We start from the raw sequence: 21,403 nt of genomic DNA, 5'->3' as shown, positions 1-21,403 counted from the left end.
GGCTCCCCACCCCAGCAGCCTACCGAGCCCAGACAAAACTGCTAACACGAGCAGCTTGGCTTGGCGTCAGCTTGGTGTTTGCAGACGAAGGCACAGCCCAAGTTTCAAGGGGATTTAAGCTGCGGAGCCGCTGACAAGCTGCTCCCGAGCTAAAAACAGATAAAGGCACCTTAGACAAAAGCTGACATTTCAGCTGGGGGATTATTCTGGCCTCTGTAACTTAAGCTTTCTGCTGATTTTTCCTCCAAGAAATAAAAAAAAATAAAATTGTCCGTTCTGTTCTTACAGACCCACACAAAGAGGTCCCACACATGCTCCAGAGACTCCTCTGGCACTCAGCGATCCTTCGTCCTCACAGGCCCTTCCTCGCTCTCCCTGTTTCTTCTCTCCACGACAGATATGGGGCTTCCAGGCCTTCTCCTCTCTGCCACAGCTGCTGACAGATTTGAAGCTGGTTACACTGGCTCCTGTCCATCTTTTCCAGTCTTCCTGAGAGGTGAATTTTCCCCAATGGTGGTTGCTCTCATTGATCCCTCGCTGCCTCTAACCCACGTCGAAAGTGCTCCGGAGAGGATGTGGTCTGCCAGGCGGCCGCAGCAATGCAGTCAGGTGCATGTCATGCTGGCACCCTCCTTTTCTAACCCCCTGGTTTCTTGCAGCGGTGCTGGATACCCCAGTCAGTGCCAGAGGCTGAGACCCGATGGACTCACTTCTCCTCCTGGTGCTCTGGGCTGGGACCTCCCCATCTCCCAGCTGACTTTAAATAACAGGATGTGGGAGGACCATTGTAGAAAGGAGGGGAAAAAATGGGGGGGTTCATTCTCCTTTGCCTGCAACACCTCAAAAGAGATTCCTCCTTCTCCACCAGCCCATCCCCAGCACACCGCAGGGGGAAAGGCGTTTGGTGAACATCCAGCTTTCATAGAAAATTAAGCCCTAAGCCCTTTGTGCAGAAAAAGAAATGATGCCCAGTGTTTTTTCACCCTTAGAAGAGCAAATTTGGGGCCATTCAGTTGGGCTGGGCTATTCTCAAGAGTCTGCGTCCCACCCCAGGACAAATCCGTGGTGGGGACAGCACAGAAGGACCTGAGCCTCCTGTGATGAACCACCCTGCAGCCCTGCCCTGAGGCTTTGTGAAACCAGAAATGCCTGATGCCAACAGCATTTTGGGGCCCTAAAAGCAAAAAGCCCCCAAAGCCATGGGTGCAGGAGGCAAGCAGGGCACGCACAGGCTGGCAGGGTTTTGGTAGCCGGCCCTTACCTTGTGTGCACGCTCTCCACGAATGTCCCACTTCTGGTTTTGAGCTGATCGACCTCCAACCTCAGTTTGTCGATCTCATCTGACAACCGTCGCTGTTTGGGGCAAGACAAGAGACAGGCAGGGGTTGGTTTTGCTCTGAAGAGCAGCCAGGTTTGGGGCAATCCACATCCTTAGCTATTTCCAGGTTTATATTCCCTTTAAAAATCCCCATCCCAGGTTTAAAGCACCTTTGACACATCGGTAAAGAAACAGCTCATGCAGGCGACAGTGAATGACGATGCTGGGGCGATGCCACGAAGGGAGGAAGTGATCACAGGCCAGCCAGACAGACGGACAGACACACACGTGCTCAAAGCGATGCTGGGTTGAGAGGTGAAGGAAAATCAGTCCCACTAGGATGCTCCGGGTTTGCTCCAGACTGCACATGCGCATTCGCCTTGGCAAAGGACTGGCAGTGAGGGACCTGCTAGCCAGATTTGATACTGGCCCTGTCCCTCCTGCTACCAACCCCATCCTCATCAGGAACCTGTGCCTGCACTAAGGGGCCGTGCTGTCCTGCGGGAGATGCGAGGGAGGAGGCTGCAGGCAGGCAGGGAGGCAGGGGAGACAGGATCCTTGAGACACAGCAGGATCCAGTCCTGAGGGCAAACAGGCTGAACCAGGGTGGGCAACATGCAGGCAGCATCATGCGAAGCTCTGAGCTTTGCCTCGGCCTGCAGCTGAGCAGCCATGGCTGGGAAGCACGAGCGGTGCCCGCACATCCCCACTGTGGACAGGGAGCGTCTGGGAGAGCAAGACCCTGGGCAAGGGGGAAAGCAGCCCCCTGATGCCCCTAACCATGCATGAGACATGGGGCACATCCCAAAAGCTCCCATTGCTTCAAAAAGCTGCAACTCTCCAGCTTTCCAGCACAGGCCAACGTGGACTCATGTCACAGACCCTACTTAGATGCTTTATCTGAGAGCAGGGGAGGTGCAAAGACCTATGAGGCTTTCTGCAAGCTCGGCATGGAGCAGATCTTCCCCCCCAGTTCAAGTGAGGGGGTCAAGAAAGCCTCGGGGACGAAGGGGACATGGCTGCCTGAGCAGCACTGTCCCTTGCAGCCAGGCCGCACCAAGGAGCGCTGGGGTGAACCCTCCTCTAGACACGCGGGCGAAGCCACCCCAGCCTTGCTGCTGTCCTTGGCGGGGGGTCGGGGATGGATGAGCATGATAGAAATATGGAGATGGGACTGAACGTGCCTGTTAGGGAACCGAACCGGGGGTCTCCAGGGAGGTGGGTGGCAGCTTCCATCCAGCCACTGCGTGGGTTAGTTTGTGGCCTCCTGCTGCTGGGCGCTTTGGGATCCCAGCTCCTCCGAAACTAGGGTATTTTAGGAGGCGCGACTGCCACTAGCTGGGAATTAGGAGTAAGGAAGCGCAGTCACTAGGGCAGGCTCCCTGCAGCGGCATTTACCTTGTCGTGCTGGTGTTCCTCTATCTGCTTTTGGGTATTTTCCAGCTCTTGTAACAATGTGTTCTTTGAAAAACGAAACAAAAGAAAAGGGAACAAAAACAGGAAAGAAAAAAAGAGACCGTTTAGAAAACGGCCATGCGGCCTCCCAGGAATGGCCAGTGTGGAATCACTGCGTGGACGGTATGACGGACACCTGGCAGGAGGGGTGGCAATGGCTCCCTGATCTATTCCTCACCCACCTGCCTGCAAACCGGTCTTCTCCGCAAACCTCCTGCTCCTCAAGCAGGGCTGCCGTAGCTCAACTCCTGCCCCACAGCGGGGCTGGGGCATGGCCATGGAGGGCAAGCAGTGATTAGAGATTTGATGGGCAGGGCTTGAAGATTAGGAAATGCGTCTGAGAGGAGATCAACTCCTCGAGCAGCTAGATCAAGGGCAAAAATGTCCCCTACATCTAAGCTAGGGAATAGGCAGGGGGAAAAGAAGATGTGTTTGCAATTGCCTGACCTAGTGCTCTTTTTTGGGAGGTGCTGGCAGCCAAACAGGATCATTTTGGCCCGTGGAAGACCTGGAGAAACTCTCTGGGTGAGCCAGTGCTGGCAGCAGGCTGGGGAGCAGATGATGCCCCTTTGCAAGGTGCCACTGCTCTGGTCCCTGTTGCTTGCTGGGGTGGGAATTTGGACTCATCCCCATGTGTTGGGTCCTGCTCTTTATCCAGAGCCACTCAGACCTATCTGCTGAATGACTGGACACGCTGACACAGCCAGATCCGGTTGGGGACAGGAGGTGCAGAGCAGCAGGGGAGACAGACCCAGTCCTGGAGGCATCAGCTGGGGGATGCTACCCCTCTGTGCTCTGACTTGCCAAGGGGAGCCTGGGTCCTGCAGGAACCCAAATAGAGGTGAATTATCAAGGCCTGACCTCCCACCGGCATTGCGAGGTTAATCCTTGCTCTGAGCCACCTGTTCTCCCAGCTAATTGCATTCACGCTGGGGCAGCAGCAACTCCAGCTGGCTCCTCAAAGGAAAGCCCAGCTTCCCGGGAGGTAGTGGGGTGGGAGCTGGGAGGCTGCTCACGGACTCCGCCCCAGCTTGGAGAAGGCAGATCAGTCTGGGCTTAGGGGATAGGAAGGTTTCAAGGCAGGATGTGGAGGGGATGGGCAGGTGGGAGAGGATGAACGCTGCATTTTCTCCTGCAAAATGCAGTAGGGTTTTGGTCCAACAGCTGAGCGCAGGCTGCAGTCGAGGCTGCGCCAGAGACACAGGGAAGCGAGGAAATGGAGCAGGACAAATCCTGCTGCTGTCAGAGGTGAAAGGCGGTGGGGAGTGGGTCTTACCAGGCGAGGGCCGGCTGGAGGCGAGGGTGCGATGCAGAGCACACGTCCCTGCGCTCCCACCAGCCCCAGTGCCCGGATGGCGTCCTGCATGTGATCATTTCTCTGTCCCTGCACAGGTACTTCCAAACCCCTGAGCTGTGGCTGGCTGAGGCTCCACGCTGGAGGGGCTGCGGACCCCTCAACCCCCCACTGGCCCCCCAGAGGACCCCCTGCCCCCCAGCCACTACCTTCTCCTCCAAGGCCGCCATCCTCTCCTTGAGGTGCAGCTGCAGCCGCTCGTTGGACTCGCTCAGCAGACGGTCCACAGTGTCCGAGAGCCGCTTGTTGTGCTCCTCATTCATCTTCTCCCGCTGGCGGGCCTGCAATGGCAAACAGTGACCGGCCACGTCAGATCCAGTGGATCTGCTCCTCCTGCCACGAGGGTCTCAGTGCCCTCCTGCCACCCCATGCCTGCTGGTTGTGTCAGAGCTGATCTACCAGGCCCAGCTTTTGAGGAGAAATTCACCCCTTACAGCACAGATCAGAGCCTCCGCAGGGGCTCTGCTGGTCTCTGCCATTTCCCAGCCAGGGATGAAGAGGAGAGAGGAGAGAATCCAAAGAGATCCTGCCTGATGCTCGAGAAAGTCTGACCTGTGTATCTGCCAGGGACAGCCACGCTGGGGGCACATTCCAGACCCCAATAGGGGCTGATCCTCTGGATTTGCAAAGGTCTCTCCAAATCTCTGCCCTAGGCCAAAACAACCAGGGGCTTCCCCTTCCCCAGGGGCACATGCTGTATTGCCACCTGGGTGACCCAAGAAATGGGCATCACAACCTCCTGCGTGGACAGCCCAGCCACTGGCTAAGGAGCACAGTAGGGATTGTGCGCCCCATGACACATCAGCTCGGTCTCCCTGTCTTCTTGAGGGGCAACACCCTTTGCTCCCAGCACCCATCGGTCTCACCCTGTTGCTGATCCAGGCTGGGGGAAAGTGCAGCTGGAGCCTCCCCCTCCACCCTGCATTTGGGTTCCCAGCTTGCCCCAGAAGGTGATGCTGGGAGAGGAGTGGATGTGGCACACTAACAGCAAGACTTGGATGCCTGGGAGAGGGGGAAATCACAGCAGAGAGTGTCATGAGCTCCTGGATGGCTCTAGTTTAAAGGATCCTGGATGGGAAAGGATTAACCAGTCTCCTCTCCCCATCCTGCTTCACAGACACCAGCAAGCCAGACTTTTGCGGTGTGCCCAGGTACCCAGCCACCGTGGCAAGGGGGAGCCAAGGCCGGATCAGGATCCGCAAAGACTCCCCCGTCCAGGCTGAGCAGCACTTACCCTGGCTAGCTCCTGGTTCTTCTCCTCTAGTTGGCTCTCCAGCTGCCGGAGGTGCTCCTCGATGCTCCCGTGCCTCTCTTCTGCCTGGGAAAAGCAGAGCAGCGCTCTCGGATGCCGCTCCTCAAAAACATGCGGGCCCTCCTGCATCCCTCCCTCCATCCCTACATCTGCATCCTTCCCTGGGATGCAACGCTCCCTCCCACTGCCTGCATCCCCACCATGGTTCACTGTGTGCTCTGAGCCCAAAACAGCCCTGCTAGCAAGGTGATGGGAGATGGAGGTGCTCTGTGAGTGACTTGGCACCCGTTCCAGTGCCCGGGAAGGGCAGGGCTGGCCGTAGCCAAACCTCCCTCCAGGCCTACACCATCCCAGATCCAGCCTGGGTGCCTCCTCTTCCTCCTCATCCCTGAGTGGTCCCAGCACAAGCTGAAGGCCACTCAGATTGACAGGACCATCTCTGCCTTGGAGAAAGGAGTGGAGGGAAGGGAGCAAACCCCATGCGTGCAGGACATGTCAGGAGCCTTAAAAACCATGCATTGTCCCTGCAGCCACGGGGGAGGCAGAGGACAGCAAAGCTCAGAGGCTGGGAATGAGAGCAGGGTGCCTCGAGCCTGCCAGGGGCTCCGTCGCTGCAGGGGGTGGCCAGACCTGTCGCTTCCTCCGGTTCCTGCACTCCATTCGGCTCTGGTCCCCGATCACCCTGCACACTTGCCTTGGTGAGTGCAGCAATGCGCTGGGCCAGCTCTGCTTCCACCTCGGGCAGCGTCTCTGCCTTCCGCATTGTCTGCTGCAGCTTCTGCTCCGCCAGCTCCAACAGCTCCTGCAGGTGCCGGGCTTTCTCCTCGCACTGAGGGACAGAGCAGGATGGGTGCCTGGCACCCAGGCTTGCCTGCTTGTCCCATCCCCAGCACCCGCTTCTCCCTCCCAAGTCCCCAGGGTGGTGGGAGCCTTTGGGTGCAGGCTTTGGTACCTGGCGATGCAGGGACTCCTTGTTGGCCAACTCGCTTTCCAGCTTGTCGTTGAGGTCATGGATGGAGGTGGCTTCTCTCTGGGCTGCCAGGTAGCGTTTCTCCAGAGTGGTGATCCTCTCCTCCATGTCCTCTTTCTGAGCCAGGGCCTGGGGAAGCGATAGGGCTGTCACATCCTGATCTGTGACCACCAATTTGGGAACAACTGGGCCACCCAGCTCCTGTGAGCCTGGGACAGCCCCGAGTCCAAGCATGCAATGAAAACCCTGCTCTGCACAGGAATGAGGGACAGGCAGGGTGGGACAGCAATAAAGGAAGAGTCAGGCAATCACAGAAAAACCTTCTAGCATGGACACAGCTCGCTGCCCCAGGTCTGCAGCACACCTGGGTATCTCGGTGTCTGCTTATAACATCAGAGAAGTCCTGCTGATGGACCTGGGGACAACCTCCCAAAGGCAGTAGCCTCTTTTGGGGAACACTGGCCTTTACCCTGCATACAACAGGGATTACAATCCCTTCCCAGCCCAGAGCATGTGGAAGCTGCTGTGAATGTCTCTGCAACTGCAACAGGCTTGGCAGTGCGAGAGAGCAGTGTCTAACCTCTCGGAGGTCCCTCTGGTACTTGCTGCTCATCTCCTCTGATTTGATCAGATCCTTTCTGGCGGTGCCCAGATCCTCCTCCAGCTCGGTGACGCTGGCAGCCAACGCAGAGATGCGCTCCTTGGCCTGGACCACTTCGAAATTCTGCTTCTCCAGGAGCTCCTGCAGCTCCACCACCCGCCCTGCCTCATCATCCGGGTGGACAGAGCCATTGGAGAGCCGCTGCAAGGCAGCAGAGAAGGAGGTGGGGGGGATGCCGGGCTGCCCCAAAGCACAGGATGCAATTGCCTTCAGCTACGCAATGGGGGAACATGGCCCTGCAGGGACCATGCAGGTGGGGAGTGGGGACGTGGGGCTCTGGGACACCCTGTCAACAGTCTCTGCTAGCTGGGGATGTGGCTTCTCACAGGCATGATGGAAGATAGAAGGCTTGAGGGCTTCCCAGAGCGTCTCTGGGAAGCAGAGCCCCTAGGAGCATCCAAGCAGGAGCACAAATTCCCCTCCACTCAGAAATGGCCTGTATCCACTGGGAAGGGCATTTCCCAGGGGGTTGGACCCAGGAGAGAGGGAAAAAAGTTTTCAGCACCCTGGAGCCAGTGACAAGGGGGCTGGAGAAACGATGGCCTTGGTGAGCACGGTCAGAGTAGGGGCTTCTGGGGCTCTCACCTTCCAGGGAAGCTTCTGTGCTGGCTCCTTGGTCTCCCTCTCATCCCGCTCACCCGCCGGGGCCTCCCGCGTGGCGCCTTGCTGCAGAACCGCCACCTGCATGACAACGGGGCTTAATTAATGAGAGAAAGCAGATGAGACCAGCTGGTCTGGCTGCGGGTGAGGCCAGCCCTGGTGCACCCAGGTCTGCAACCGGCTTCCCGCTGGCTTCCTCCACCGTCATATTCAGCTAGTGCCTATGGCTGGGGGGAACCGGAGGGACAGGGTGAAGAAGAGAGGGGAAGGCAGAGATGCTGTGAAGGCCCAGCACTGATGGAGGATGAAGCCACATCTTGCATGGACACAGTGATGCTTGCTACAGGCATGCAAAAAGCCTGAGCCCCAGCAGTAAGGTTTTCCTGGTGAGCCCTCGGGGACCTGAGACCTGCATTCCAGGACTCCCTCCCAACTCATTTCACTAGTTTGCAGCCAGACAGACTCCAAACCCGGTGCAGATGTAGCCAGCAGGAGCAGGGGATAAACACTGACATCGCACCATGCTCCTGCTGGGGGAGGATGGGGGAAGGTCCCTGCAAGGTGATTGAAGGCCAGGCACCACCTCGCCGCTGAGCCTGGGGAAGTACTGCGAGATGCATCTGGGAACTGGAAAGAGGAGCAAAATTTGGCCAGGCAGAGGCTATAAGGATGGCTCTTTCCTTTTGGCAGTGGTGGCTGGACACAAGCTTCAGGAAGGAAAGCGTCATTCACCATCTCCAAGAGGAACAGGACTAAGTGTTGGGGACAGAGAAGTCCCCATGCCAGAGCCTGAGCAAGAAAGGAAATGGGGGATGCAAGACAGGGTGCTTGGAGCAGCAAGGTTTGGGTCTCTGCTGAGGCAGGGGAAAAGCCAACAAGCAAAGTCACTCTCAGCCCCCTTAAATGATTCAAGTTCAGGTTGCTTTTGTCAGTGAAATGAACACCAAACAGCAAAACAACAGAGGAAATCTTGCCTGTGAGACAAAAGTTTTCAGAATATTTACAAGGTTTCCTTAAATACAGACAAGCCTTCACGTAAACAGCAATTTTAGAATAAAAGCCTCACATTAAAAATGCCCAAATGCCACTTCTCCAATCTGAGTCATCATTTGAGGGTGGTATTTCAGCAAATACAACATGAATTCAAAAATGTAACACAGAGCAGCCCCAGCCCAGCAGGCTCCCCAGCCCAGGGTAGGGTGCCAAATACCTCTTACCTGCCGATGGGCATCCACGAGCTGCTCCTCCAAGGTTGCCACTCGCTCCAAGGCTGCTCGCAAGCGTTCCCTGACCTGCAGTCATGTAAGATAACAGGGAAGGCCATTATTTATCCATGATGAGGGTGCCCAGGATCTAGGCAAGCTCCCAGCCCCTTTTGTCTGGCTGACAGCCAGTCTTAGGTGGATTCACGTCCAGGGCACAGGCTCAAAGATGCTCCAGCCCATCGCCTGGGAGAGCAAAAGCATGTTGGAGAGGAACATCCTGGGCCAAGCTGACTCTTGCAGACCTATGGCCAGGACAGCTTGAAGACATCTTTTAGCAGAGCAAGGAGATGCTTGAGGCAAATGAATCAGGAGGAACAATAAGAGTTATAATGCAAAGACTGAACCAGGGTGCCAAATGCCAGCACTCACCACCATCATGTGAGTGACCCGGGGAAGCAAGTTCCCCGTCCCCAACAGCCTCAAACCCACACCATCCACTCAGCAGCCCCACTGGCTCCTAAAACGAGGGTGCTGCAGCTTTTGGACACCCAAGACCTTTTTCCTGAGGGACCCCATGTCACCACCCAGCTTAACAACAAAAAATGGCATCCAGTGGGAGGGAGGAGAGTTGGGAGAAGGACAGCTCTGAGCAGGGGGTGCTGATGGAGTGAGCCAGGAGAGAGGTCCCAGCAGCCCGTCTCACCTTTTCATCTAGCGCCTTGTGATGCTCAAAGAGTGACTTGAGCGCCTTCAGCACCTCGACCTCACTGGAAACCCCGGACGGTGACTGGGCCTGACGCTTGACCACGGTCATCCTCAAGGACCGCTCATGCCTCGACACCAGGCACTCCAGGTGCTCCAGCAAGAGCTGCAAGAGGGCAAGCATGAGGCTCTCACCACCCCGGGGGGGTGGCGATGCCGATATTGGCCCAGCAGCCTGCAGTATCCCACACTTCTGGGGACTGAAAGACAGACAGCAGGTTTTATATGCTTACCCGGGTGTTATTGCGCTCAGCTTTCAGCTCTGAGATCTCCTCTTCCCTCTCCAGGAGCTGCTCCCGGCACGCACTGAGCTCCCGCGTCAGCGTTGCAAACTCCTGCAGAAATCAGGGCACGGCCGTGAACAGGGAGAGTGGGATAGAGACGGAGCCAGCGTCCCAGCCCCACTGCCAGGACCTCCAGAACAGCACATTTCTGATCCAAACCCAACCAGTGAGAGATGAGGACACCAGGGGAACATCATTGAGAAATCGGTGGAGAAGCACAGCCAGGCTGGGAGGTGATCTATTCCCGGCTTCCCTAAGTGCTTTGGACAAGGGAGAATGCAGCATCCCAATATTTATCCATTTGGTTTGATGTCCAATGACACAAGAAACTGCTCTACAGCTCCAGAGGTGCTCGATGGCATTCAAAGCATGCCAGTCAAGGCCATCAGCATGCTCCCATCCCCACTGTCCCCTTGATGCAACCCAGCAGAGCACCCACCTTGGAGCATCCCATCAGGCTAAAACTCACCGCAAAGCCACAGCCGGCCAGGATGGGTCCCCTGGCCCCAAGCCAGCCTCTGCCATGGCCTCAGGACCTGGCATCATCCAAAATCTCCTTCCAAAGGAAAGAGGAAGATCTGGCCCAGCCCAGCATGTGTGGCCCCATCAAGCTTCTTATGGGGCACCCCCAAGCCCCGAACCCCAGCTGAGAGAGATGGGGCACAGCAGGAGATGTGGCAGGTGCCACCAGTCCTTGCTCCAGTCACTGCTCCCTCCAGGGAGGTGACAGCCAGCAAGGAAAAGCTGTGCACAGAGCGATGCCAAGGCAGAGCTGCAAAGCCAGCACATCCTTTGGGATATGATGGGCTCCTCAGAAACAGGGGAATCGCACTTGTGACTGTGTCGGAGGGGAAAGGAAACCCGCTGTGAAGTTCTTAGGATGCAGGAGAGTTCATTTTCCCTTAAAAAATGAAAACCAAGCACTGGGGTTAGGAGTGCTCCAGGAGCACTCTCCCATTGCTCCCAATTGCTCTTTCAGTTGTCAGGTGGTGCCAGGACTAAGCGACATTTTGCAGCTAGGATTTTCTGGGGTGAAAAATGCAAATGCGGAAACGCTTCATGAATTTACACCAGTTTCACAGTGTTGTTGAGAAGAACTTAAAAAGGAAAAGGGTTTCAGAAGAAGCTGAGAAGGATTTGATTGAGAATTAACAAACCAAATTTCAACAGGGGGCTGAGAGCGGTTTTACAGCGTGAAATTTTATTTCACTTTAATTTTCAAGTTAAACAAATAAAAACCCTTCAAACTGAAGCAAAATGTTGAGGCTTAGGTTGAATCAAATGCTCTGCTCAGCTCAAAGTGAAACCTTCTGCAACAGATGACATCCCTCCAGGAAATCAAGAGCTTTTTAATCTCTGTTTGTCCCAACTAGATTTTCCCTCTCCCTTCCCACCCCAAACTGCTCACACTGGTGTTGTTTTTAGCCTGGGGGTGATGGGGATGGTGGTGTCACTGGTGATGCTGAGACCCCAGGGCGGGACAGGACCCAAGCATGCCACAATGTGGAGGAAGAGAAAGTCAGTCAAAGTCAGTCATTGTCCCTGTAAACAGCTGCTTTTCTGCCCATCACCATGCCTCAGGGCTGCTGCCACCTGACATCCTCAGCCCAGCGTCGCCCCAGGGCCTGAGTCCCCCGGCTCCTTCCCAGCCCCACTCCTGCCCCATTGCTTCCCCAGGGACCGCTCCAGCCCTGGAGTCATCCCTGTCCCCATCAGTTGTCCCCCAAATTGGTCACAGCCCCCCAAGCCTCCGTCACCAGCCCCTGCCATGCCCAGGCACCATCCCACGCTTGCTCTCGGACCATCCCACAGCCCCCCAAAGTGCAGTGAATGTCACTGCAGAACGGCTTCCCCAGGAGATCGCTGTGCTGGCCAAGCCTTTCCCGGAGACGTGCTCTCCCAGCCGGCGGGGATTACGGCTCGGCACAGCCCAGCAGCACACATATGTGCGTGCACACTGCTGGGTTATGCAAGCGCTGCGCACAGGAGCGAGCAGCTCACGAGCATCCCCATGGATTATATCAGGGTTGGGAATGCCCAGTGGAAAGCATGCGAGAGCAGCAGCGAGAGGTGCCAGATTAGGTGCCCGTGCACCGCTGGCTGCTTCAGATTTAGGGATATGTCACTCCCCCTGTCCCTCAATATGCCAGGAGACAGGCAGCAAGGCTTAAGGAGCTCAGCAAAAGCATCCTCACAGCCGTGATGGCTCCAGAAGCGTCTTTCAGCAGCCCAAGCTATAAGAGCGGGTGACACATTGGCTGTGGACTCTCTCCCAGCACTGGGGCAAGATTCACCAGATCTGCAAAGGGTGGAAACCTCTTGCTCTGACCCATGGCTGGCAGGGAAAGCCAGGGCTGTGGACGTGGATGCTCTCCCCACTGGGGTGAACAGGGCTATGTGTAGCATGGGACGGACAGGACAAGGCATCGGAGGCAGCAAGAGAAGAGGAATGCCACGCTGGGGACAGTGATTGCCAGTGCTCAGCCCTCCTCAGCCCACGTTGCCTGTGTGGCCCGCCCGGGCTGGCCAAGCTGTACAGATTGTGGCCACAATCAGGCTTTCATCCCAAAACACAAGGAGATTAAAAGAGAGAGAAAATCCGCTAGAGAGAGGCAGGCAGCCCCCACCCCGGCCAGCCCAATGCAATCCACGGGTCAGCAGGTCAAAGCGTGGTGGTGGCTCCACTCCCGGGCACAGCACAAAGCTCCTGCCCAACCCCATCCATCGGGGTGCCCCTCTCCGAGCCCTCCACCCCGCCAGGAACGGCTGGTCAGATCCTGTGCTGTGCACCCCGGCGAGGCTGCCGGGCCTGGAGCATCCCGTGGCAAACAAAAGAGACCGTGAAAACTGTCCTTCCTTGGGGAAAGGCTGCAAAAAGGAGCATTTACCACCAAAGATAGCAACACCCCTCCAGCGAGACGGGACAGCAGTAAGGGTTAGCTGAGTTCACAGGACTGGGGGCACTTGCAAGCCTGATTTTGATGCTTTGAGTATAGAAACATAGGAATAAATCAATCCAGCACCCGCCTCTAGCTACCTGCACCAGCCTCGGCTGTGCCAGACGTCTGCCCTAGCACTGCCACCTTGCTTCCAGGCCACCGGTGGGCACCAGGCAAGTTTGGGACCGTGAGAACAAGCTGTCCCTGGCTTCCCAGCCGCAGTGTCACACTGTGGAGCGCAGCTTTCACCCCCATCTGCAGGTATGCCATTGCTCTAAGTCCCAGCAAAGTGGTGATAAAGAGGAACCGGGTGATTTTCCTCTGCCCCAGCCACGGCCAGGAGTCTTCCAGGAGATGCAGAGGCGCCTGCCCCCAGCTCCGATAAGCTCTCAAACTAAGCAGGGACACCTATAAACGGATTAGAAAGTGAAGGAGAGGTGCCTGATCTTCAATCAAAGGACGGAAGAAGAGATACAGCCCTGGGAGTCCTCAGGAGCCCTGCGGGAAGCCCAGCAACCCGGGAAGTGGCTAATTTGGATTAAAACCAAACCACCCAAAGCGTGACTGGCTGGGCTCAGCCCCAAGCCCCAGGGCAGGTGGGAGCAGGGTGGATGGATGCTATTTTCACCGACGGAGCAGGGAGGGAGATCTAGAGCACCAAAGAAGGTATTGAAATGGGGCACTGTGTCTCGGGGCTCGGATCTTTGGTCAGCACCAGGCATGTTCGGGGTTCGGGGTCTTCCCCCTTGGCTGCATCAATGGGGAAGGCACAGGGAAGAGCTGGAGGGAGGCCAGAAACCAGCTACATGGAGATGGCTGGGAAAGCAAGGAGAGGTTTAGGGAGCTCAGGTGGAGAATGCTCATAGTATGAAAAAGCTGAAATGCAAAAGTCCTCAGCCCAGAGCCATCTTCTGCCATTCCCCATGCCGTCTGCAACACAGACAGGGACGCAGCAGGATTGCACCAAAGCAGGCAAAATTCCCCCATTTGTTGCAGCAATGTGGCTGCTGCTCCAAGGCACTCAAGCCTCGGGAACAAACTGGCTCCAGCTGCGGGATTAATAGCATTTTAAAGCTTGTAATTGGAGTGATTGCTCCTGACGGGCCAGGTGTGTGACGGAGGGTGACGTGGGAAGGATGCCCACGCCGGGAAATCAGCACTTCTGACTCGGCACGCACGGGATGAAGCCCCGTCAGTCCGTCTGTCCGCGCTGGGAGCTGGCAGACCCATCACCTCGTTTTCTCCTTGCTGTCCCAAGAGCAGTGCAGAATTACAAGAAAGCCCTAAGTCACAGTTGAGGGGATAAACGCAACCCCAGCAGTGTGTAACATGGGATTACAAAGATTAAATCCTGCCGGGTAAACCCAGGGCTTTGACCATCACCCTCCCTCAGCACCGAGCAGTGCAGTGGCATGTCGTGGACCTCTCAGCCACAGCACTGTGATTCTGCGGGGACCATCCATGGGGAATTGGTGTCCTCCGCTCTCAACATGGAGTCATGATATGTATTTCCACCCAGGCTTGCTCATGGAGGAGCATCGTGCAGCCAAGCAAGCAGGAATCCAACATCTCAGCACCCTGGTCTTGTGGGAGGGTGGCCAGCTCCAAGGGTTCAATGCTGAGACACCAGATCCCTCTATCCTTCCCCAAAATTTTGAGACACTTTAAAGGTCTCGCCCAGTGGGTGTTTTCCCCCAGCCTGGAGCTGCTGGGGTTCCTATTTTCACGCTGCTTTTTGCAAGTGTTAACTCTAGATATATTTTTAAGTTAAACGGGAGGAATTTGGGGTGACTGTTTGATATCAGGACCCTCCCCAGATCCTGGGGGACCTCCAAGGAGCTCAGGGAGTCTTAGGGGGTCTGCCTACTCCAAAAAGTCCAGCTCTCAGCTGCTCAGACAGCCGCAAGAGGCAGTGAAGGCACAGCAGAGCAGGGCCTGGAAAGACGAACTGCAGGAGGTTTCTGTGACCATCGGTGGCTCTCAGCACAGCAGCCCCTGTGAAATTTGGGAGCCTGTTCTCCCCCTGACACAGCTGGGGACGTGGACTCCTGCCAAACCCCCAAGCCCTGGCATGGCAGGGACAAGTGCCATCCCACGCAGGACCCTGCACCGGGAACACATCTGGATACACCTGGAGCCTTGCATGTCGCATCTCCGGGTGGCACCTACACCCAGGAGAGAAGAGGGGGAGCTGGGCTGAGCTGAGCAGCCAGGCAGGAGGAAGCTGGCAACCGTGCCAGGGCCCCGGGGGGCTGCTGAGAGCACCCGGACCCTGGTCAGGGCTTGGTCCTCGACCGCATGCCCCCTGCGCAAGCAGGGAGGGCAGAGGGATTGGAGCCAAGAGCTTTCAGCCCGATTAAGTTGCGTTCAGCGCTCCCACATGAATAAATAAATCATGTAAGAAGCATTAAGGCAGCTTAGTTTCCCCAGGAAATCGCCCTGGAGTTCTGCCTTTTGGGGGCTGAGGGATGCCCCCATGGATTGGGGGGGGGGGAACGGTTTGGCCACGTGGCAGCCAAGCCCCGCACGGGCAAGGGGGAATGGGAGCTACAGACAGGAGCATCCCTGGAGCATCCCTGCCTGCCCCATGCAGGGGTTTGCCCCAGACACACATATTCCCTGCCTGCCCCATGCAGGGGTTTGCCCCAGACACACACATTCCCTGCCTGCCCCATGCAGGGGTTTGCCCCAGACACACACATTCCCTGCCTGCCTCATTGATGGCTCTGCTGGCACTCTGCATCCCACCCCACCCAGTTGCTACTGTGCCCTGAAATGCTGCAGAGTGCCACGTCCCCCAACCACCATCCACCCCAACCTCCCCAGGCAGCACGTCCTCCGCACAGCCAGAGCTTGGCTCTTCGGTGACACTGGGGAAGGTCTGTCAGCCTCATGGGTGGCCACCGATGAGCCCGGGTGCCCAACCCTGCCACAAGAAAAGGGTTTCTTCAAGGAATCCAGATTGAATCCCATCCCAATGGGGTCTGACACATTGCAGCAAGCTCCTGGGCAAAAGGGCTCACAGAGAAGGAGGAAGAGGATGGGATAGGCCCATGGAATGCCCCCGCGCAGTGCCCTGGGGAAGAGACCCGCCGCATCCCGCTTACCTGGTACATGCTGGGATTAATCCCATTGGGCAGGTGAGTGCCTTTGGGTTTGCTCCCTGTGTTCATGCCGAGCCCTCATGTCCCATGAGGGTGGCCGGTGCAGCCCTGAGGGCAAGCGGCACAGTGGGCACTGGGAGCCGCCGTGCCCGGGCGCAGAGCAGCCCTGCCTGCGCAGGGACAGGCAGGGCAGCGGGAGGCAGCGGGAGCTCAGGGAAATTCCCCATTTGCTGCCCACCCTAATCACATCCCTCTGTGCGGTGCACGAAGCCAGAGACAGCCCCGGCTGAAGCGGGGCAACCAGCGGTCTTGTGGATGCAGGTGCTGCCACCGAGTCTCTTTGCGCTGACCCAGTTTGCTCCGTCTGCACGCCACCCGTGCCGAGGCACCGAGGACCCTTTATTGGACCAGGAGCGGAGACTAAATCCGCGCAGTCCCTTAATCCGAGGCGGCTGCGGCGGGGCGGGCGGCGCGCGCTCAGGGTGACCTGGCTTGCTCTCTCTGGCGCGCGCTGGCTGGGGAGCCAGGAGCAGAGGGCAGGCGAGCCCCCGGCACACAGGAGGTGGTGGTGGCCCTGACTGCACCCAACACTTGGGCACATCTTAGCGCATCTCTAGGGGCAGAGAGCAACTCATCCGTGGGGACCCCAGGAGCTCCCGGGGAAGCATTGTCAGGTGTTTTGCTTTCGGCAACCAGGGCAGAGCCAGGACCAGCACAGCTCCATGGATGAGGACATGGGCTGCCTTCCTCCTGAGCTGCTTTCCCCTGTTCAGAGCAGAGGAGGGATGCTGACAGCCGGCCAGCCAGCAGCCCAAGCTCTGTCCTGACTTGTTCCACTGGTTTTGATCCATTGGTTATTTCCCATCTCCCTGGGGTATCCCAAACCCCAGCACCCAGGTAAGGCAGGAGGATCTAAGGTCTCAGCACTGGCACAGTTGACACGGACAGAAGCGTTCGAAGCCTCCTGCTTCCCCTGGCTGCGGGGTTCCTCACCGGCTCTCCCCACAACACAACCACAATGGAGTGGTGCAAAAGCCCCCCTGTAGCCTGATTCCCCCAAGTCTGGGCCCTGGGATGCTGCGTGCTGCCCCACAGGACCCCACAGGGAAGGCGGGCAGCTCGTTTCCACCCTGCGCAGCTCAGCAACGCTGATCCACCCCATCCTCTTCTGACGTGAGCATCTTTGTGAGGCTGAGCTCAAGTCCAGGTCCCTGGAGTACTTAGAGCGGGTCCTGCAGGTGGAGGAGCCAGGAACAGAACAACACCAGGCTCTCAGCAGAGCCAGAAACCTCAGTGGAGCCATGGCAAGCCTCGATTTCCCCATGCCCTGGGCTGCTTGCTCAGCACAGACCTCTGGCAGCCTCTCTGCCTGCTGCTTGGCTACTCTGGCTCCGGGAACAAATGGGCCCATTGCGACGTCCCGATCCGCACTCTGCACCCAGTTCTGCCTCCAGCGTCCCCTCTCAGGACCAAGCTCAAGACAAAGAAAGTCCCATCTCCCCACCGGGCGATGGGGCTGAAGGAAAGGATCCCTCCTGGTAAGGGAAGGGGCAGGGAGCTGGGACTTCCTTCCAGCAGTGGGGAAGGAATGTGGTTAACGTTCCCATTCAGGGACTCTGTAAGTGCCAGTGGGGACTCATGAAATCAAGAACAGCCTGATGTCCCAAGGAGCAGGCTGGAGGCAGCAAGCCAGATCTGCTACCCAACATGTGTTGTCTGCTCCCTAAGCACTCTTTGGTGCCAATGAGCAAGCATGGGCCCTGCATCTCCCTCCCCGTTGCCCCGGGGTGTCCTCAGGAAGGTTTTGCCCCTTATTCATACCCATTCCCCTGCGCAAGAGGGGGCATTACACTCTCACACCCCCCTGCATGGACTGCAGACCAATGAGGGGTACAGAGGAGAAGGGGAGACGTTCCAGCTAGTTGTGGCTTGGCCTGGGAGAACCTACGGGTTTTACTATTGGCATGAGGTGCAACACACCTGGCAGCATCACTGCTATCACACCAAGCCAGCCTTCCTAAAGACATGAGCTAAAAATCACATCCGAGTGGCCGATCGCCCTCGTATGCCTCAATGAAGTCTCCTGCTCATCCCAGGGCCAGATCCTTACCTGTGGGAGGGCTGAGTTGAGTTGCCGCTGGAGCTGGTCACGCTCCCGTACGGTCTCCTGCAAGCGGCTCTGGGTGACAGAGAGCGTCTCGCGGGTCTCCCGCAGGGTGTCCAGCAGCTTGTCCCTCTCATCCAGCATGTTCACCATCAGCTGCTCGAAGTCGGCATCCGCCTCGGAGCCCTGTGGGGGACCCAGAGGGTCCCCCTCGCTGATGGTGGGCATCACCTCGCACATCATGGCGGGGTGTGATGGGTGGGCAAGGGTCCTGAAGGTGCCTGGTGGGGCGGGCAGCGGGTGCTGTTGAGCTGTGGGGCCCCGATCACATTGCTACGGGCTCCCGTGGGTCAGGGGAGCCAGCACAGGAGGGGGCAATGGGGATCCCCCATTCCTTCTTCCTGGGTGCTAAGCAGAAGCTGGCATCACTCTGGCGGGGTTGAAGGGACGTCCTTGGCACCAACAAGGCCCTCGCAGTCTTAAATCCCCCTGCTTGGCTGCTTGTCACTGCCAGGGTCCCTTGTGTCACCTCTCTGATGCCTTTCGGAGGGGCTGCAGCATCAGTGAGCCATGGGGATGTTCAGAGGAGGACAAAGCAACTCTTGAGGATTCGTCCCAACGGGGAGCCCAAGCTGGCAGCAGCACAGGGAGGGTCCAGGGGATATTTGGGCTGCCCAGGCATGCTAAGGAGGAGTCCGGTGACGGTGGGCTGTTCTCCCCAAGGCTGGATGAGATGGTCACTGCTGGTGCGGGAACGTGTCTCCGTTTGGCATCACAGCTCTTCAAACATGCAGCGGTGACCTACAGGAGAGGGGACAGAGATCAGATCCCTCCTGCTGTCCCTAAAAAGCCCAGGGCGCCTGTCCAGCACCTTTTGACCCCCATCAAACCCTGGAGGGCTGCAACAGGTGAGCTTAGCACCCAGAGGAATGGGCTGTGTCAGCTTGTACCACCCTGCACCACGTGGTCACTATACTGCTTCCAGTACGGTACCGAGCTGCAGGGAACAGCATCCCCAGGACCCAAAATCCTGCAATAGTCTTTGGCATTCACATATCCTGGGCCAGGATTCCATCCCCTCTGCGGAGCGCCTGGCTGCCGAGGGACCCCGTGGCCCAAGTGTCCTCCAGCCACAGAAACTCTCCATTTGCAGAAAATCTGACTCAAACCTGAGTTTGGCCCAAACCTGGCATGAAGTCACAGCAACAAATGAGTTAAATGATCAGACTAATGTTCATGCCGCCTCTTCCTGTGGCATCAACAGGGACAGATGCGATGGGACTGGCCATTGAGTGTTAACCGAACTTCAGTGCATCCTCCATCAGTCAAACCCCTACCCAGGGGATGGAGGCAGCAGCATCCCCAAATTACTGCCCAACAAGCACCATTCCCTGGCCGGTGCTAGGGATGAGAAGCTGGAGGGCAGAGGCGGAGCTGCCAATTTGGGCAGCAGCCCGGATTTAGGCTGGATTAAAGCATGGGTGGACTCAGGGACTTGACCCCAAGGGCGATGCTGGTACCTGCAGCCTCACCTCCACTTCCACAGCCCAAAACCACCGGGGCGAGAGGCTGGGATGTCCCCCATCCCTGCCGCAAGCAAGGTGCCAAACGGGGATTTCTACTGACGCAGCCTTTTGGGTGAACTTCAGCCCACTACAGCTGGATGAGAGTCCCCAGCAGCGAGGGTCAGTGTGCCGCTGCCACCCCAGCCACCCTGGGGACCTACCCACCCCTTATCACTGTCTTTGCAAGGCTTTGTCTGCAACGGGATAAACCGCGAGCAGGACTCGAGCCAAGCAGCAAAACACGACGTGGCAAGCTCAGTGCGAAGGCAGCTGGTCTAACAGTGCTTATGGGATAGTCTCCCTTAACTTAGCAAGTTTTTAAATCTTTACAACAGATAAAATTCTCCAGGCTAGGTCTCAATATCCTTATATCACCCCCCTTTCAAACTAACATACGCACACAGAGAAAAACGACCTGCACGCAGTCATGGGCCAGATCAGCCCGTTCTGGCCCTTTGGACTGGAACAAAAGCTCGTGTCTCAAACAGCTCGGCGGCACAGTGGGGCACTTCTCCCCTGTTCAAAGGCGGCGTGCATAAGGAGATGCTTTTGTGCACACCCAGACGTGCAGACACATGCTGCCGGGGCCAGGGGAACCGTAGCTCCGTTCTTGGGATGACATTGGCTCATCAGCTGATGGGAAGTTTGACACAAAAAGCCCTCTAAAAATAGAGAAGCTCTGGCAAAAGCACCAGCCCCTCAATGTGCATCCAGCACATTACGCTGAAAGCTGGCTCCCACACACTGGGGACGTGGGACAGGGTGTCCCGCAGGTGTCTGTCCCACCTCCTCCCCCTTTACAGATTTAAGTTGCATTCGTCAAGTGGGATAAAACCTGTTACGGGCACGTAACACTGTCCTGAACCTTTGAAGCTCGTCCATACTCCCTCCTGGCCGTTGGGACATGGATGATGGGATAACTGTGACTGATATCCTGTCCCCGCAGCATCCCTGCAAAATGAAGGCTGGTGGAAGAAAAGGCATGGAGCAGGGACCACTCCAGCCCACTGCTCTTCTTGGGTTGAGTTGGACATAAGCCCCATTCCCATAATTAAGCAGGTAAAATGTTTTCCAGTCGTCCTCCCCCTAATTAGCAGCCCCAGTGGTACCCACACATGAGCATGGCCACGCTGCCAGCCTTCCTGGAGGGCAGGTGCCCCAGGCTCTTAGGGAGACTCGGGGCCAAGAAGAGCGGAAATCAGCCTTACTCCAGGGCTAAGCCCTATTAATGTGGGTGCCAAACCCAAATGAGGTGACTTTCACACCTCATCTTGCTGCTGTGCCTCTGCTTGTGGAATGAGCATGGAGAAAGCATGTCTGTGCCATAGAAAGCCAGACGGCCCCACGAGCACAACATGAATGGCAAAATCAGCTGCGTGGCTGTGTCCCCACCTCGGCTGCTGACGAGGAATTGAATGAATTAGCAGGTGAATTAAGAGATATCAATCAAGGCGCAGAGTGAAGAACCCTGCAGGCACTCAGGGAAGGGAAATGCTGCAGGGAATGGCCAAGACATAAATCTGATGGGAGTGATGATGGGATGGAAATTTATTCCAGCTGCAAAGGAGAGACTCGCTTACCACGAGGAGATGCTGCAGACGCTGGGGGCCATGGTGGCTCCCCACACCCCATGGAGGTAATCCAAGGAGCTGGACCCACACAGTGCAGGAGGAGGCACAGATTTACCCCATGCATCACCCAAGGGCTAATTTTCTTTTTGCTTCCCCCACAGTTGAGCCTGTGCATGGGTGGTTGGGGTGGTCTGGGTCGGCCCATGTGCTGCTTTGCTTCACTGCAGTCTGCTCCCGTACAGTTACATCCTGTTATATC

The 21,403-nt window shown here is 57.1% G+C and overlaps 1 protein-coding gene across 1 annotated transcript in view; it reads right to left on the bottom strand.

The window, feature by feature from the left end:
* PPFIA4 (PTPRF interacting protein alpha 4) overlaps positions 1-18,251 on the bottom strand; it is a 31,299-nt gene extending 13,048 nt beyond the window's left edge. The window contains exons 1-11 of the mRNA XM_059830996.1: positions 18,015-18,251; positions 9,811-9,912; positions 9,519-9,683; positions 8,828-8,902; positions 7,596-7,691; positions 6,930-7,151; positions 6,332-6,478; positions 6,070-6,208; positions 5,362-5,441; positions 4,277-4,408; positions 1,262-1,353 (exon numbers count right to left, since the gene is read on the bottom strand). Coding sequence (XP_059686979.1) covers positions 1,262-1,353; positions 4,277-4,408; positions 5,362-5,441; positions 6,070-6,208; positions 6,332-6,478; positions 6,930-7,151; positions 7,596-7,691; positions 8,828-8,902; positions 9,519-9,683; positions 9,811-9,912; positions 18,015-18,251 — 1,487 coding nt within the window. The remainder of the gene's footprint in view (positions 1-1,261; positions 1,354-4,276; positions 4,409-5,361; positions 5,442-6,069; positions 6,209-6,331; positions 6,479-6,929; positions 7,152-7,595; positions 7,692-8,827; positions 8,903-9,518; positions 9,684-9,810; positions 9,913-18,014) is intronic.
* Positions 18,252-21,403: the final 3,152 nt, after the last annotated feature.

This window comes from Gavia stellata, chromosome 30 (genome assembly GCF_030936135.1).
Source record: "Gavia stellata isolate bGavSte3 chromosome 30, bGavSte3.hap2, whole genome shotgun sequence".
NCBI lineage: Eukaryota > Metazoa > Chordata > Aves > Gaviiformes > Gaviidae > Gavia > Gavia stellata.
The sequence above is the reverse complement of the archived record's forward strand: the minus strand, read 5'-3'. Positions and strand labels throughout refer to the sequence as shown.